General features: G+C 42.3%; 2 protein-coding genes across 3 annotated transcripts in view; both read right to left on the bottom strand.

The window, feature by feature from the left end:
• Nucleotides 1–17,429, bottom strand: part of PML (PML nuclear body scaffold) — a gene marked incomplete at its 3' end in the record, with an annotated part of 43,013 nt that overhangs the window by 24,131 nt on the left and 1,453 nt on the right. The window contains 1 exon segment of the mRNA XM_045163782.1: nt 15,935–16,401. Coding sequence (XP_045019717.1) covers nt 15,935–16,401 — 467 coding nt within the window.
• On the bottom strand, nt 849–16,073 carry LOC112577627 (60S ribosomal protein L6-like). Of its 2 annotated transcripts, none has more exons than XM_044932948.2 (2): nt 15,935–16,073; nt 849–1,779 (listed from the first exon to the last, which is right to left on the bottom strand). In XM_044932948.2, exon 2 carries the CDS (start codon nt 1,750–1,752, stop codon nt 892–894), a length of 861 nt encoding a protein of 286 aa, XP_044788883.2. In that variant the 5' UTR covers nt 1,753–1,779; nt 15,935–16,073; the 3' UTR covers nt 849–891. The 2 variants fall into 2 exon arrangements, with proteins under 2 accessions (XP_044788883.2, XP_044788884.2); XM_044932949.2 differs by having other exon boundaries at nt 849–1,809; nt 15,935–16,063.

Below are 17,429 nucleotides of genomic sequence, written 5' to 3'. Positions count from 1 at the left end.
GACGTGACAAATAGATTCAAGGGATTAGATCTAAAAGATAGAGTGCCTGAAGAACTATGGACAGAAGTTCGTGGCATTGTACAGGAGGCAGTGATCAAGACCATCCCCAAGAAAAAGAAATGCAAAAAAGGCTAAATGATTGTCTGAGGAGGTCTTTCAAATAGCTGAGAAAAGAAGAGAACTAAAAGGCAAAGGACAAAAGGAAAGATATATCCATCTGAATGCAGAGTTCCAAAGAAAAGCAAGGAGAGATAAGAGAGTCTTCCTAAATGAACAATGAAAACAATAGAATGGGAAAGACTAGGGATCTTTTCAAGAAAATTAGAGATACCAAGGGAATATTTCATGCAAAGATAGGCACAATAAAGGACAGAAATGCTACGGACCTAACAGAAGCAGAAGATATTAAGAAGTGGCAAGAATACACAGAAGAACTATACTAAAAAGATTTTAATGACCCAGATAACCATGATGGTGTAATCACTCATCTAGAGCCAGACATTCTGGAGTGCAAAGCCAAGTGGGCCTTAGGAAGCATCACTACAAACAAAGCTAGTGGAGGTGATGGAATTCTAGTTGAGCTATTTCAAATCCTAAAAGATGATGCTGTTAAAGTGCTGCGCTCAATATGCCAGCAAATATGGAAAACTCAGCAGTGGCCATAGGACTGGAAAAAATAAGTTTTGATTCCAATCCCAAAGAAGGGCAATGCCACAGAATGTTCAAACTATCGCACAACTACATTCATTTCACATATTAGCAAAGTAATGCGCTAAATTCTCCAAGCCAGGCTTCAATAGTACATGAACTAAAAACTTCCAGACGTTCAAGCTGGATTTATTTATTTATTTTGAAATGACAAGTTATTTAATTAGGTTCTTTGCAAGAAGTTCAGAACACTACTTTGTGAGGATAAATTCCATTTGTGAGAGCAAACACGGAGCGGAGGTAGCCCTGGAGCTGAGGGACAGCTTTGATTCTTCGCAGAATTCGTGAGTCCACAGCTTTCTGATCAACCTTGCGCTGCTCTGTGATCTTATATTTCTCTCTCTCTGTGTCGAAGATCTCGCCCTCCTGGTGTCTGGGTTTATGCAGCTTCTTCTTGAAGTAAGTGTCAGTGAGATGTTCTGGGATTTTCACACCACTGATATCGATTTTGGTGGAGGTGGCAATGACAAATTTCTGGTGTGTTCTACGCAGAGGAACTCGATTGAGGGATAGAGACCCAGTCACAAGTAGCAAGCCACTGCCCAGCTGCTTCAGGAAAACGACCCTCTTGCCTCTGTGGCGCCCAGTGAGGATGATCAGAATGGTCCCAGGAGCGATGCTGGCACGCAGCTTTCGCACATGCTTACTGAAGGGTTTTTTGCCATGACTCAGCAGTTTCCGAGGCATATCTTCAGTAGGGTAATACCTAGGCATTTTGCGAAGTTTGACCACTCGGGTACCACCATTCTTGTCTCCACCAACTGGTTTTGTGACAGTAGCAAGAACACGAACCTTCTTTTTCTTTTTGACCTTGGATTTAGCTGCTGAACACTTTCTCTTGTACAAGGCCTTTCTGGAGTACATGGCTGATTGGGAATATCTGCCAATTCCTCTGACCAGGACAGGACTTCGGCTGCAGTGGGGCTTCCCCTTCTTAACTTTCTTCACCTTTTCCACCTTTTTGGCCTTGTTGCCAGCATCAGCCTTCTTGGCTTCAGGTTTTTTCTCCTTAGTATCTGGCTTCTCAGCCTTTTCACCTGCCATCAGACTGCCTCATTCAAGAAATTCGGTCTAGGAGGTGAAGACACACACACACTCAAGCTGGATTTAGAAAAGGCAAAGGAAAAAAAAAAAAAAAGAAAGGCAAAGGAACCAGAGATCAAACTGCCAATATCTTCTGGATCATAGAAAAAAATAGAGAATTCCAGAAAAACATCTACTTTTGCTTCACTGACTACGCTAAAGCCTTTGACTGTGTGGATCACAATAAACTGTGGAAAATCCTTAAAGAGATGGGAATACCAGACCACCTTACCTGCCTCCAGCAAAACCTGTGTGCAGGTCAAGAAGCAACAGTTAGAACTGGACATGGAACAATGGACTGGTTTAAAATTGGGAAAGGAATACAGTAAGGCTGTATATTGCCACCCTGCCTATTTAACTTATATGCAGAGTAATCATGTGAAATGCTGGGCTAAATGAAGCACAAGCTGGAGTCAAGGTTGCTGGGAGAAATATCAATAACCTCAGACATACAGATGACATCACTCTTATGGCAGAAAGTAAAGAGGAACTAAAGAGCCTCTTTATGAAGGTGAAAGAGGAGTGTGAAAAAGCTGGCTTAAAATTCAACGTTGAAAAAATGAAGATCCTAGCATCCAGCCCTATCACTTCAGGGCAAATAGACGGGGAAACAAGGGAAATAGTGAGAAATTTTATTTTCTTGGGCTCCAAAATCACTGCAGATGGTGACTGCAGCCATGAAATTAAGACGCTTGCTCCTTGGAAGAAAAGCTATGACAAACCTAGACAGTGCATTAAAAAGCAGAGACATTACTTTACCAACAAAGGTCCACATACTCAAAACTATGGCTTTTCCAGTAGTCATGTATGGATGTGAGAGCTGGACCATAAAGAAGGCTGAATGCTGAAAAACTGATGCTTTTAAACTGTGGTGTTGGAGAAGACTAAGGAGAGTCCCTTGGACAGCAAGATCAAACCAGTCCATCCTAAAGGAAATCAACCCTAAATACTCATTGGAAGGACTGTTGCTGAAGTTGAAGCTCCAAAACTTTGGCTTCTGGATGCAAAGACCTGACTCACTGGAAAAGACTCTGGAGGCTGGGAAAGATTGAAGGCAAAAGGAGAAGTAGGCAGCAGAGGATGAGATGGTTAGATAATATCACTGACATGAATCTGAGCAAACTTTGGGAGACAGTGGAGGACAGAGGAGCCAGGCACACTGCAATCAGACATGACTTAGTGACTGAACAACAAGTCTAATTTTACTTCAATATCTTGTTTTTTCATTAAAGTCAAGGAAAATTAAATGTAACATTGCTTAAATAGTAAGCTTCCTTTGAATAATTTAATTCTAAGGGAAAATACAGTCTCAGCTCTAAACAAGCAACTTGCAGAATTCTTTTTTTGCAGCTGGGCCTGGTTGTTAGTTGAAGACTGCCTGCATGTGGAGGCTGGGAGCAGCAGGACAGGCTCTGTGCAGACAGAGTCTGCAGTCAGGAAATCCTGTGTCCTGGCCTGGTCCTTGCTCAGATAAGACTGCTTATGCTTACTTGGGAATGAGCTCCCATTCATGTTCTGGCCTTGTGCAACAATTCTTTCTTTCTCAATAATCTTATAGGAGGGTGTGGAACAGAACTACCCTATGACCCAGCAATCCCACTCCTGGGCATATACCCAGGAAAACCATAATTCAAAAAGCTACATGCATCCCAATGCTCAATGCAGCACTATTTATAATAGCCAAGACATGGAAGCAACCTAAATGTCTACTGACAGAGGAATGGATAAAGAAGATGTGGTACAGATACACACTGGAATATTACTCAGCCAGAAAAAGGAATGAAATCGTGCCATTCGCAGAGCTGTGGATGGACCTAGAAACTGTCATACAGAAAGAAGTAAGTCAGAGAGAGATAAACAAATATCATATAACATCGTTTATATGTGGAATATAGAAAAATAGTATAGATAATCTTATTTGCAGAGCAGAAATAGACACAGATGTAGAGAAGTACGGTTTACCAAGGGGGGAACAAAGGGTGGGATGAATTGGGAGATTGCGATTGGCAGATATATACACTGCTGCTGCTGCTGTTGCTGCTGCTAAGTCACTTCAGTCGTGTCCAACTCTGTGTGACCCCATAGACGGCAGCCCATCAGGCGCCCCCGTCCCTGGGATTCTCCAGGCAAGAACACTGGAGTGGGTTGCCATGTCCTTCTCCAATGCATGAAAGTGAAAAGTGAAAGTGAAGTCGCTCAGTCGTATCCGACTCTTAGCGACTCCATGGACTGCGGCCTACCAGGCTCCTCCGTCCATGGGATTTTCCAGGCAAGGGTACTGGAGTGGGGTGCCACTGCCTTCTCCGATACACTATTATGTATAAAATAGATAACTAATGATAACCTGTTGTACAACACAGGGAACTCTACTCAGAGCTATGTGATGACCTAAATGGGAAGGAAATCCAAAAAAGAGGGGTATATGTATATGCATAGGAAAAGGCAACTCACTTCAGTATTCTTGCCTGAAAAATCCCATGGACAGAGGAGCCCTGCAGGCACAAAGTGTTGGACACGATGACTGACTGAGCATGTATATGTACAGCTGATTTACCTTGTGTATAGGAGAAACTAACACACCACTGTATAGCAACTATACTCCAACAGAGATTAATTTTAAAAAGAAGAGGGCAGATCCAACCAGCAGAGCCCATTCTCTGATCATACTGGAAAAGGCAAAGTTTCCTACTTGAAAAGCACTGCTCCGGTTACCAAGGAGTCAAAGAGCTCCACTCAAGACTGGCTTCATACCTGTCCCCTGCACTCTGCTTTCTGCGGCCACTGCATGATGTTGCCTCTGCCCTGAACCCTTCCCTGGGCTGTCCAGGGTGCCCCTCCCTGGACCTGCTGCAAATCATCCCAACTTCTGGTCTTGGGAACCCTTTTCCCAGTTTATCATCTCATCATACTTCTCAAATTTGATTACTTTTTGTTTGTTCAGTCACTCTGTCATGTCCAACTCTCTGTGATCCCATGGACTACTGCACGCCAGGCTTCCCTGTCCTTCACTGTCTCCTGGAGTTTACTCAAACTCATGTCCATTGAGTCAGTGATGCCGTCCAACCATCTCATCCTCTGTCATCCCCTGCTCCCACCTTCAATCCTTCCCAGCATCAGGGCCTTTTCCAATGAGTCAGCTTTTCGTATCAGGTGGCCAAAGTATTGGAGCTTCAGCATCAGTCCTTCCAATGAATATTCAGGACTGATTTCCTTTAGGATGGACTGGTTTGATCTCCTTGCTGTCCAAGGGATTCTCAAGGGTCTTCTTGATGACCTTCTTGATGACCTCATCACAGTTCAAAAGCATCAATTCTTTGGCACTCAGCCTTCTTTATGGTCCAACTCTCACATCCGTACATGACCACTGGAAAAACCATAGCTTCGACTACACAGAGCTTTGTAGGCAATGTCTCTGCTAATAGGTCTTTCATTTTCCCCACTCGACTGGAACTAAAGTTCTTCCTGCCTACAAATTTTAATGGTCCTAGATTGATTCCCCTACCCTATCCAGCCAAGCTTTGGGATCTGACACCCTAACATGGGTCTCAGTTCCACTGACAGTCTAAAACCTACATTACCCTTAGTTGCAAGGCACTCCCAAGCACACGTGATGATAAGGCTGGCAGCCACCTTGACCTCCAGGTCAGGCTGTCCATGGCAGTGTGAGACCCTGGCCTTCTCCCCATGCTGCCATCTCTGCATTCCTGCAGTCCCCACCTGCACCATGGCCTCAGTCTCCTAAGGCAGCTCCTTTTTCCCCAGGTCCAGATTCTTTGCTTCAGCTTCAGGTTGGATCATATACCCAATAATAAATTGGTAAATCTCAAATTCTGTATGGAAGAGGAATGGCAACCCAGTCCAGTACTCTTGCCTGGAGAATCCCATGAACAGAGGAGCCTGGTGGACTATAGTCCATGGGGTTACAAAGAGTCGGACACGACTGAGTGACTTTCATTCTCAAAATGTAAATAAACGTGTAGCCAAAACAAAACAAAACAAACCAATCCTGGTCTCCCTGCTCCTAAACTTGCTCACTTCAATCAAACAGCAGAGTGCAGAGAGAGGATCCGAACACTCTCCCACTCTCTGCCTTACCTCCTCTAGGGGGTTTCCAACAGAGTCCCCCATAGATCCACTCACACTGTGTTCTCCAGGATATTCCCTAGTATAAGAGCCAACTGCAGGGAAATGGGGCAAACTGAGAACCTTCTTTGCCCTGGAAACTACAGGAGAGAGTCATAACTCTTCCAATGCCCCCATGTTTTTTCTTTCTTTCTTTTTTAATAATTGTATTTATTTTTGACTGTGCCGAGTCTTTGTTCCTGCATGAGCTTTTCTCTAGTTATGGAGAGCCAGGGCTGCTCTCTAGTTGCGACGCGAGGGCTTCTCATTGAGGTGGCTTCTCCTGCTGCGGAGCACGGGCTCTAGGGTGCACAGGCTTCAGTAGTTGTGGCACGTGGGCTCAGTAAATGGAATTCCCCAGCTCTGGAGCACAGGCTTAAAAGCTGTAGTGCACAGGCTCGGTTGCTCTGAGATACGTGGGATCTTCCCAGACCAGGGATTGAACCCATGTCTCCAACATTGGCAGGCAGATTCTTATTCACTGAGCCACCAGGGAAGCCCTCTCCCCCATGTTTGAGCCTAGCTCACCCTTCTAGCCCCTGCCGTCCTGCAGAGCCTTTACCTGGAGTTCCTGAAATGCAGCAGACATGCTGGAGCCTCTGCATTTGCACACGCTCCCTCCCCTTTCTGCTTCCTTACCTATCAGCCTAAGTATGACACCCCCTTGGAAGCTGCAGTCCCCAACCAGCAGCCAATCCAGGCTGGGCAGGCGGCCTTTCTTGAGCTCACTTGCCCAGTGTTCCTTCTTCCTCCTGCCCTTAAATAACTGCCTGAGCACACATGGGACACTGGCCCTCTGGCAAGGGAAAACACGAGGGAGAGGACGCTGTCTTAGCACGCTGTCCGAAGGGCAACTATGGGCACAGACTGACCCAGGTGAGCAGGCTTCCTCAAAGCCCTTTGCAGCCTTGGTTGCTAACTGCAGATCTGGTTCCTTCTCCAGACTGTGACCTCAGAGGTCGAGGGCCGTATCTGTTTATATTTATACCCTAGCACCTAGCAGAGGGCCTGCTATGTAGTAGGAAGGTGGGCTGAAACAAGGGACTCCAGAGGCATGGTGACCAAATGCCGAGGGCCCCAGGGAGGATCCTCCCAGGTTGGATTTAAAAGTTTAAAGCCATTTCTGATGCTGCGTCCTAGTGTGAACCGTAAGTGAGCTCAATGTCAAAGGATGGAAAGGTTTATTATTGACTTGCAAGCTGAAGGAAGTTGTGGGTTATATATGACGCTGAGGTTTTGTGCAGAAGAAACAAGTTGAGCTTTTCTAATAATCGCTGGTAAAATGTGAATCAATGTGAACTGTGGCTGTGTATGTATGATTTTTAAGTAACGTGGTCAGCTTTTTGAAGCCATTTACCATGCTCAAGGGAAAAGAATCCTGTCCTCTTTCTGGAAGGACCTCCTTGCCCATTGTACCACGGGAGAAATCCACGCCCACCCCCACACGAAAGGTGAAGCACTCCATAAGCTACCACCATCCTGGGGCTCTGGCAGAGGTCCTGTCCTTATTGCCGGGTGGGAGATGCAAACTGTGGTTCATACAACTGCTGCCCATCAGCTACTAAAACTGTGCAATCTAGATGTTCACATTTACATGTGAGCAGACAACACAGAACCACAGGATCTATAAAGAGAATTAGCAGCCAAAATGGGGACCAAACTGATTTCTGGCTCACACTGAAAAAAGGGTAATATAGGAAACATAAAACTTGCAAAACTTCTAAGCTTGTTAGTCAGGGAGATTTAAGAATACACATTGAGAAAATAAGAACAGGCTGACAAGAAAAAGCATCCTGAGAACATTGACCTTATTTGGCAATTAAAAAAAGAAAAACATGGTTGCTGGGGGAAAAACCTAAAAAAAAAAAAAAAAAAAATCAACGTAAGTAGTAAATAGTAGAAAGAAGTCTCAAAAAAAAAAGGTGGTGGATTAGAAAATCAATTCAAGTACTTGTAAGAATCTGGAAGAAAAAAGGCAAAGTAATGGAATTAATGGAATTCCTGGTGGGCTACAGGCCATGGGGTCGCAACTGGACGTGACTGAGCATACAGAGCGCCATACCGAGTGATGTTAAGCCAGATAGAGAAACACAAATAGCATATGTTATCACTCATATGTGGATTCTAAAAAAAATGATACAAATGAACTTATCTACAAAACAGAAATAGAGGTACAGATGTAAAAAACAAACTTAACGGTTACCAGGGGGAACATGGGTGAGGGATAAATTGGGAGATTGGGATTGACATAAATACACTACTACATATAAGATAGATAACTAATAAGAACCTCCAGTTTAGAACAGAGAACTCTATGCACTACTCTGTAATGACCTATTTGGGGAAAGAATTTAAAACAGAGTGGATATATGTGTATGTATAATTGAGTCATTCTGTTATACAGCAGAAACTAATATCACATTGTAAATTAACTATACTCCAATAAAAAATTAATTAAAAAAAAAGCCACACACACACACAAATACTTGTAAAAAGAAAAACATAAGCAAATGAACAGAGATCAATACATTAAAAAAAGTAGAAGACAATTTCTTTGAGCTGAAGAAAGAAGACTTTTCAGTTCAACAATGTCAGAGAGGATTATTGAAAAAACAAAAGACCTATAGCTTAAAGAATCATTTTCAAGAATAAAGAAAAATTACATAAAAGTCATTAGCAGGGGCTTCCTTCGTGGTCAAGTAGTTATGAATCCACCTGCCAACGCAGGGGATACAGGTTAGATTCCTGGTCTGGGAAGATTCCACATGCCTTGGGGGGAACAAAGCCTATGTGCAAAACTACTAAAGCCTGGATGCCTAGAGCCCGTGCCGCACAAGGAGAAACCACTGCAATGAGACGCCCTCGCACCGAGAGCAGCCCCTCTCTTTGCAACTAGAGAAAGGCTGCATGCAGCAACAAAGAAAAATAAAATAAAAATCTTTTTAGCAATCCTTAGCAAACAAAAACAGATTACCCAGAGAGGAAAAATAGACAATAATTGACTTTCTCACCTGCAACACCGAAGGCCACAAATTTACAAAGCAATGTTTATATATTCCAAGATGAAAGATTTGTGATTGTGACCTCAGAATTCTACAACAAGCTAAACTTTCCTTTAAATGTGACTCTATGGTCTCACTGCCTAAGGCCTGGGTTTGATCCCTAGTCAGGGAATTAAAATCCCACAAGCTGCATGGCACAACCAAAAAACACTACACATACCTAAATGTGACACAAGTTAAGATATTCAAGGTTCCGGAAAGTAAGCTCCAAAAACCAACCAAAAAATTTAATTGAAGTATTCCAGTCAACTGGGAAATTAATAACATTACATAATTGAAGAAAGAGGAAGATATATTATAGAAAAAAAATTTGTGTGCAACAACACCAATTAGAATCTAAGATTATAAATAATAAGTGGGTTATAACGTGATAATTAACTACCAATAAAGGATGCTTAGAATAGAAAAGACACAGGAATTTTGGTAATAATCTAGAGATAAAATTTCATGTTAATCCAACTATATCTGAATGTGGGAATGGAAGGAGAGAAGAAAAAGTATGCTAAAACTTTTATCCTATTTGGAAGAACAGTTGTAATTTGACTGTGTGGATCACAATAAACTGTGGAAAATTCTTCAAGAGATGGGCATACCAGACCACCTGACCTGCCTCTTGAGAAACCTGTATGCAGGTCAAGAAGCAACAGTTAGAACTGGACATGGAACAACAGACTGGTTCCAAATAGGAAAAGGAGTACGTCAAGGCTGTATATTGTCACCCTGCTTATTTAACTTATATGCAGAGTGCTGCTGCTGCTGCTGCTAAGTTGCTTCAGTCGTGTCCGACTCTGTGCGACCCCATAGACAGCAGCCCACCAGGCTCCCCCATCCCTGGGATTCTCCAGGCAAGAACAATGGAGTGGGTTGCCACTTCCTTCTCCAATGCATGAAAGTGAAAGGTGAAAGTGAAGTCGCTCAGTCGTGTCTGACCCTCAGCGACCCTATGGACTGCAGCCCTCTAGGTTCCTCCATCCATGGAATTTTCCAGGCAAGAGTACTAGAGTGGGGTGCCACTGCCTTCTCCAGAGTACATCATGAGAAACGCTGGGCTGGAGGAAGCACAATCTGGAATCAAGATTGCCAGGAGAAATATCAATAACCTCAGATATGCAGATGACACCACCCTTATGGCAGAAAGTGAAGGAAGAACTAAAGAGCCTCTTGATGAAAGTGAAAGAGGAGAGTGAAAAAGTTGGCTTAAAGCTCAACATTCAGAAAATGAAGATCATGGCATCCGGTCCTATCACTTCATGGCATATAGATGGGCAAACAGTGGAAATAGTGGCTGACTTTATTTTTCTGGGCTCCAAAATCACTGCAGATAGTGATTACAGCCATGAAATTAAAAGACGCTTACTCCTTGGAAGGAAAGTTACGACCAACCTAGACAGCATATTAAAAAGCAGAAACATTACTTTGCCAACAAAGGTTTGTCTAGTCAAGGCTATGGTTTTTCCAGTGGTCATGTATGGATGTGAGAGTTGGACTATAAAGAAAGCTGAGCACGGAAGAATTGATGCTTTTGAACTGTGGTGTTGGAGAAGACTCTCGAGAGTCCCTTGGACTGCAAGGAGATCCAACCAGTCCATCCTGAAAGATCAGTCCTGGGTGTTCTTTGGAAGGACTGATGTTGAAGCTGAAACTCCAATACATTGGCCACCTGATGCGAAGAGCTGACTCACTGGAAAAGACCCTGATGCTGGGAAAGATTGAAGGCAGGAGAAGGGGATGACAGAGGATGAGATGGTTGGATAGCATGGTCGACTTGATGGACATGGGTTTGGGTAGACTCCGGGAGTTGGTGATGGACAGGGAGGCCTGGCGTGCTGCGGTTCATGGGGTCGCAAAGAGTCGGACACGACTGAGCAACTGAACTGAACTAAACTGAATCTACTTTTGATGGTTCAGTAGGAAAAGAATCTGCCTGCAATGCAGGAGACCTGGATTCGACCCCTGGGTTGGGAAGATCCCCTGGAGAAGGGAATGTCAACCTGGTATTCTTGTCTGGAGAATTCCAATGACAGAGGAGTCTGGGGGTCTACAGTCCATAACGTCACAAAGAATCAGACACAACTGAGCAACTAACAACACACACACACTCACTCTTGATGGTGAGAGAGAGATACACATACACACATATGTTCTAATATGTTTGTTAAAAATTTAAACAAGAGTAGAAAGAGGAGATACAGATACATCTCTACAAAGAATATACGTTAAAAAAAAAATCCGAGGAATATGCTAGTGAAAGGAATATGGTAGGCGCCAAAGAAAACCTCAACATAGTCATAGATACAACTCTTAAATACTAGTAGACCATATTGTAGAAATTAACATCAAATGTTTAAATCAAACAACACAAGCCACTTGAAAATTTTAGACAACGTTCTGCCCCAAACTCTTCTATCAAAGAGAAAATGTTTAAAAAGAGAAAAGACGGAAATTAGAGATATTTGAGAAATGATTGCCTATGATTACACTACTTGTCAAAGGTATGGAAGGCAGGCAACGTTATACTCAGAGAAGAATGCAGTAAACAATGAGGACAGCAAGTAAATGAATTAGATGTTCAGTTGAGTTAGATGAATAATGGGAGAAGAGTACAACAAAGAAAATAATGATGCTAAAAATAAAATGATTAATTAGAAAAAGGAAAACATTAATATCAGCAAGCAATAAAAAGACCAAAAAAAGCTGGTGCTTTGAAAAGATCACTACAATAAGCACAAATATACAACATTAGGAGGCTTCCCTGGTGGCTCCTGCCTGCAGTGCAGGAGACTCAGGTTTGATCCCTGGGTCAGGAAGATCCCCTGGAGAAGGGAATGGCAACCCACTCCAGTATTCTTGCCTAGAGAATCTCATGGACAGAGGAGTCTGGTGGGGTACAGTCCATAGGATTGCAAAGAGTCGGATGTGACGAACACTTTAACATTCATAGAACATTAGAAATAAGAAAGGGGACACAATTTACAGGTATAGAGGAGATATTTAAATTGTAAGATAACTCAAGATGAATCATAAACATTCCAGAAAATCTGATTCATGACCTTCCACAAAAAGGGAAAAAAATCTACTCTCCAAAAAAGGCACTTGTCTCAGATAGCTTTTCAAGAAACTTCTACAAGCTTGGATTGCTTGTCCTTTATTCTACAACAGAGAAATTACAAGAATAGTATTTTAACATTTATTGAGTATTTAATATGTGCCAGGCACTATACTAAGCAATTTATATATATCATCATGTTCAAAAAAGCTTACAAACTCATTGAAAGAGATTAGTATCAAATGGATATGAAAACTTGACAAGGAAATCATACACATGCATAAAATTGATCACATTTATAAATATAGATAATAGTCTAGATAAAATAGTACTAAATGGAATCGAGGTAGAAATTAAAATAATAGTATGTCATGACCAAATAGAGTTTTTCCTCCTGGGAATTAAAATAATGGTGCAACATAAAGAAACCTAGTGATATCATTCATTATACTAAACAGTGAAAGAACACCTTCAGAGTCCAAAGAACACCCATCCCCGAGTTAAAACAAGACAACAGCAACAAAACTCTTAGTAAACTAGAAGCACAAGGCAACTTTCTTAATGTGATTTTTAAAAGTCACCTAAGGAAATCAACAATAAACAACATACCAAAGAAGAAAGCATAAGAAACTTTTTCATGAAAGATAGGTACAAAGCAAAGTTGCCTTTTCTAACCACTTCACATTATACAATGTTGCCCTGGCAGTTCTGGCCAATTCAGTGAAACAAAGCTACAAAAAGGTAATATGTATAAATACTGGAAGGAAAAAAGTTTTTTATTATTTCTAGGTGATATGACTATTTACCTAGAAAATCTAAAAAAAATCAATGGAAAAACTTATAAGAATAAAAGAGCCCAATAGGATGGCTAGATATAGCGTGTGTGTGTGTGTGTGTGTGTGTGTTAGTCGCTCAGTTGTGTCCAAGTCTTGGTGACCCCATGGACTGCAGCCGGCTAGGTTCCTCTGTCCATGGGATTTTCCAGGCAAGAATACTGGAGCGGGTTACCATTTCCTTCTCCAGTAAATATATACACATACATATTAGTGAATGTTAATGATAATCAGATAAAAACTATAATGGAAAAGATTCCATTCATAATATTATTACATATTGTCTCATAGGCAGTGCGTGTTCAGTCGTGACCAACTCTTTGAAACCTCATAGACTGTAGCTTACCACACTCTTTCCGTCTATGGGATCTCCCAGACAAGAATAATGGAGTGGGTTGCCATTTCCAGGAGATCTTCCTGACCCAGGGATCTAACCCATGTCTCCTGAGTCTCCTACACTGCAGGCAGATTCTTTACTGCTGAGCCACCAGGGACCTTCACTACATATTGTAAATTTAACTATAATTTAAAAGTTCAAGATATTTGTGAAACCGTTAAAAGTTCACACAGGTACGCTATCTTTTTGCTAAAAAAGGAAAAAATAAGTCCTATAAGACTATATACTTATATCTGTGTATATATTCATAAACTCTGGAAACTTTTAAAGCTGGTGAAAGTGAAAGTCACTCAATCATGACTGACTCTTTGTGACCCCCATGAACTATGCAGTCCATGGAATTCTCTTTCAAACCCAAAAGATGTAACCAGAGATGAGGTCAATTCGTCCAAGATTTAATTTCATCTCAATCAAAATCCCAAAGAACATGTGAGTTCTGAAGCTGCCTGAAGTGTAAGAGCAAAAGAAGCTGCACAAATTGTAAAAGCAAAATTATTTCTGAAGAGTGGGAATTCACCCTACCAAATATAAAGCTGCTAAGTCGCTTCAGTCGTGTCCGACTCTGTGCGACCCCATGGACTGCAGCCTACCAGGCTCCTCCGTCCATGGGATTTTCCAGGCAAGAGTACTGGAGTGGGTTGCCATTGCCTTCTCCTAAATATAAAGCTACTGAATTCCTTATAGCAGTAAGGATTAGCATAGGAGTTGGTTCTGCACTCTGTTGGTGCAGAACAGAGATTTACAAACATATTTATGACTACATGGACATGTAGTACAAGATTAAAAGGGCATTTCAGATCAAAGCCAAGAGCAGATTATTTATAAGCTAGAGGGATATATTGTACAACATGGGGCATATAGCCAATGTTTTATAATAACTATAAGTGAAGTATAACCTTTAAAATTGTGAATCACTATCCGGTACACCTGTAACTTATAGAATATTGTACATCAACTATGCTTCAATTTAAAAAAAAATGGGAAAAATCAAACAAAAGGAGTGGATTATTCAATGAAAGTTGTTGAGAGAACTGGCTTTCTATCTGGAGAGAAATACGAAGCGAGTGTTCCTATCTCACATCACACACAAAGATAAGTTCAATGGGAATTAAAGATTTAACAATAAAAATAAACTATTAAAATAGAGTATAAGTAAATATTTTCAATATTGGCATAGGCAAAATCTTTCCTAGCATGACCAAAGCCAGATACCATAAAGGAAGAGATTAATGGATTAGACTATATAGAACTAAAAACTTGAACACAACACCTCATATTAAATGAATGACAAAGGTCAACACAGGAAAAATGTCTGCACTATAACAAGCTTTTATAATTAAAGAGTAATTCCTAAAAGTAAACAAATAAACAAACAAAGGACCTCAGTAAGCAATTCACAAATGAAGAAGCTCAATGACCAATAAACACATGAAAAGCCACTAGACAACCTCAATAATAAATAAAGAAATCCAAACTCAAACAATAATATCAGCCCTTGTGGAATCCGGTAGTACAGGTGGTAAACCTCCTAGCAGGAAGCAAACAAGTTATAGTTTAGCAGGAATGGAGCTCTGTCTGAGTGTGCCCTTTATGGGCAAGGAATACCTTCACTTTGTAAGCTGATCGCCAAGAATCTTATACAGCTATCTATTGTAGGTGGATGAGAGGAGAGCGTTAAAAGTTCACACAGGTATGCTATCTTTTTGCTAAAAAAGGGAAAAATAAGTCCTATAAGACTATATACTTATATCTGTGTGTATATTCATAAACTCTGGAAAGTTTTAAAGCTGGTGAAAGTGAAAGTCGCTCAGTCAAGACTGATTCTTTGTGACCCCATGGACTATGCAGTCCATGGAATTCTCTAGGCCAGAATATTGGAGTGGGTAGCCTTTCCCTTCTCCAGGGGATCTTTCCAATCCAGGAACCCAGGTTTCTCACAATGCAGGCGGATTCTTTACCAGCTGAGCCACAAGGGAAGCCCTTTAAAGCTGGTAACAATGATTAACCTAGGATTGGGAAGGGAGAAGGGATGGGTATTAGGCAGATGTGGGACAAAATGGAATGGAGATTTTGTTCTCTCTATAAATTTTGTTAGCAATTTTTTGAACCATATTAATGTATTTTATCTGTCTAAAAAAAACCTGAATTTAAATTCCTGTGCTGCTTGGCAAAAATAATTAAAATGGGACTTGACTTTCTTCATACAGATCCTCCCAGGAAGCTCTGGAGTGCTTTTGAGCCAGGAACTAACTACCCACATCTCATTCTACAATCTAGCTATAGGGAAACTGAGTGGCAGTGCTTATGGAAAATTCCCCTCTTTAAGAGTTTTTAAAGGGCAGTTTGGTAACATGTATCGAAATGTAAAACTTTCATATCTCTTCACCGAGTCACGGTGTTTTAAAAAATTTATCCTGAAGAAATGACTGGATATGGGTGAAAAGATGATTCTGCAGCATTATTTTCTCGTGAGGGAAAACTATTACTATCCATCCATTCGCACGGGAGAGTGTAAACTGTGGTCATCGCTACTGATGCTGCTGGTGTGTGGACCACACTGTGAGTTGCAAGACCTCAGAAGCTCCTTGACCCACGCCCCAGCTATGAGGCTCTGGATCTCTCCTCCCCGCACCCTCTACCTGTCTCTTAGATGCACAACCCCACCCTTGGCTGGCCTACTCACCTGGTCAGCATAGGGCTGCGGTGGTTGGGGTTGGAGCAGAAGATGTTGTTGGACTTGCGGGTGCCGTCCAGAAACTCCCGCACCGACTGGCTGCGGAGCTCCGCCAGCGGCCGGGCCTCATGCTTGAGGAACCACTGGTGCGCCTCGAAGCACTTGGCACAGATGAGCTGCTCGCACTCGAAGCACCAGTAGTGGGCCAGCTCTTTGCAGCGGGTGCAAAACGCCTGCTCGCGTGCGATCTGCTGGTACACCGACAGCCGCCGCTGCAGGCTCTCGAAGAAGACGTTGTCCAGGGCCTGGGTGCCGGCACCTGAGGGCCAGGGAGCCTGGCAGACGGGGCACTGCATGCTGGACTCCTCCAGGCATCCTGAGCACAGCGTGTGCAGACAAAGCAGCAGCTTGGGGCACTTAGCTTCTGCCTGGCAGCCCTGGCAGCGCAAGAACTGGAACTCTTCCTCCGTGGCTTGCTGGGGAATCAGAGAGGGAGGTGAGACGTGAAGTCCCAGGAGTCCCCACCCAACCGGACACCCACCCTGTGGCTGCACGCTGAGAGTGGCACTTCCTGTTTCATACCTGTCATTGGATGACACAAAAACCCAGGCTTATCAGTATCCCAGTCCTCCACTGACTTAGGCCTTCCCACGCTCACTCCATGATTTACTGAGCATCCGCTTCTCATAAGACAGTACTAGGCCCCAAGATACACGGATGTGTAGCAGCAGTCCCCAACCCTTTGGGGACCAGGTTACAGTTTCCTGAAAGACAGTTTTTCTGCAGGTGGGGTGATGTAGGGATGATTTAAATGCATTACATTTATTGTGCACTTTATTTCTGTTTCCACTGTGATAATTCAGTAGTGCAAGTGATGAGAGTGGCTGTAAATACAGATGAAGTTTTGCTCTCTTGCTGGCTGCTTGCCACTGTGAGCCCGGTTCCTAATAGGCCAGGACAAGTGCCAGTCCGTGGCCTGGAACTTGGGAACCCCTGATTCCAGGACAAACCCCTGCCTTCAAGGGACTTTAAAAGAGGAAATTCATTAAATGTGTGTCATATAACCTCACACAAAATGTTTACTGTACTTTGATGGTTCCTCAAAAACTTAAACATAGAACTACCATAGGATCCAGCAATTCTACACCTAGCTATATACCCAAAAGAACAGAAAACAAGGATCCAGATGCTTGTACATCCATTATACTGTACACAGCATTACTCACAGTAGCCAAAGGGTGGAAACAACTCAAGTGTCCATCAACAGATGAATGGATAAACAAAATGTAGTTTATACATACAATGGAATGTTATTTAGCCTTAAAAAAGACATTCTGATACATGCTACAACATGAAAATACCTTGAAGACATCATGTTAAGTAAAACCAGCCAAAAACAGAGACAAATACTGTAGCATTCCACTTATATAAAATATCTAGACTAGGCAAATTCAGAGACAGAAAGTAGATTAGAGGTTACCAGCAACTAAGGGGAAGAGGGAGA

This window comes from Bubalus bubalis, chromosome 20 (assembly GCF_019923935.1).
Source record: "Bubalus bubalis isolate 160015118507 breed Murrah chromosome 20, NDDB_SH_1, whole genome shotgun sequence".
In the NCBI taxonomy this organism is placed as follows: Eukaryota; Metazoa; Chordata; class Mammalia; order Artiodactyla; family Bovidae; genus Bubalus; species Bubalus bubalis.
This window is presented reverse-complemented; position numbering and strand designations above follow the sequence as displayed.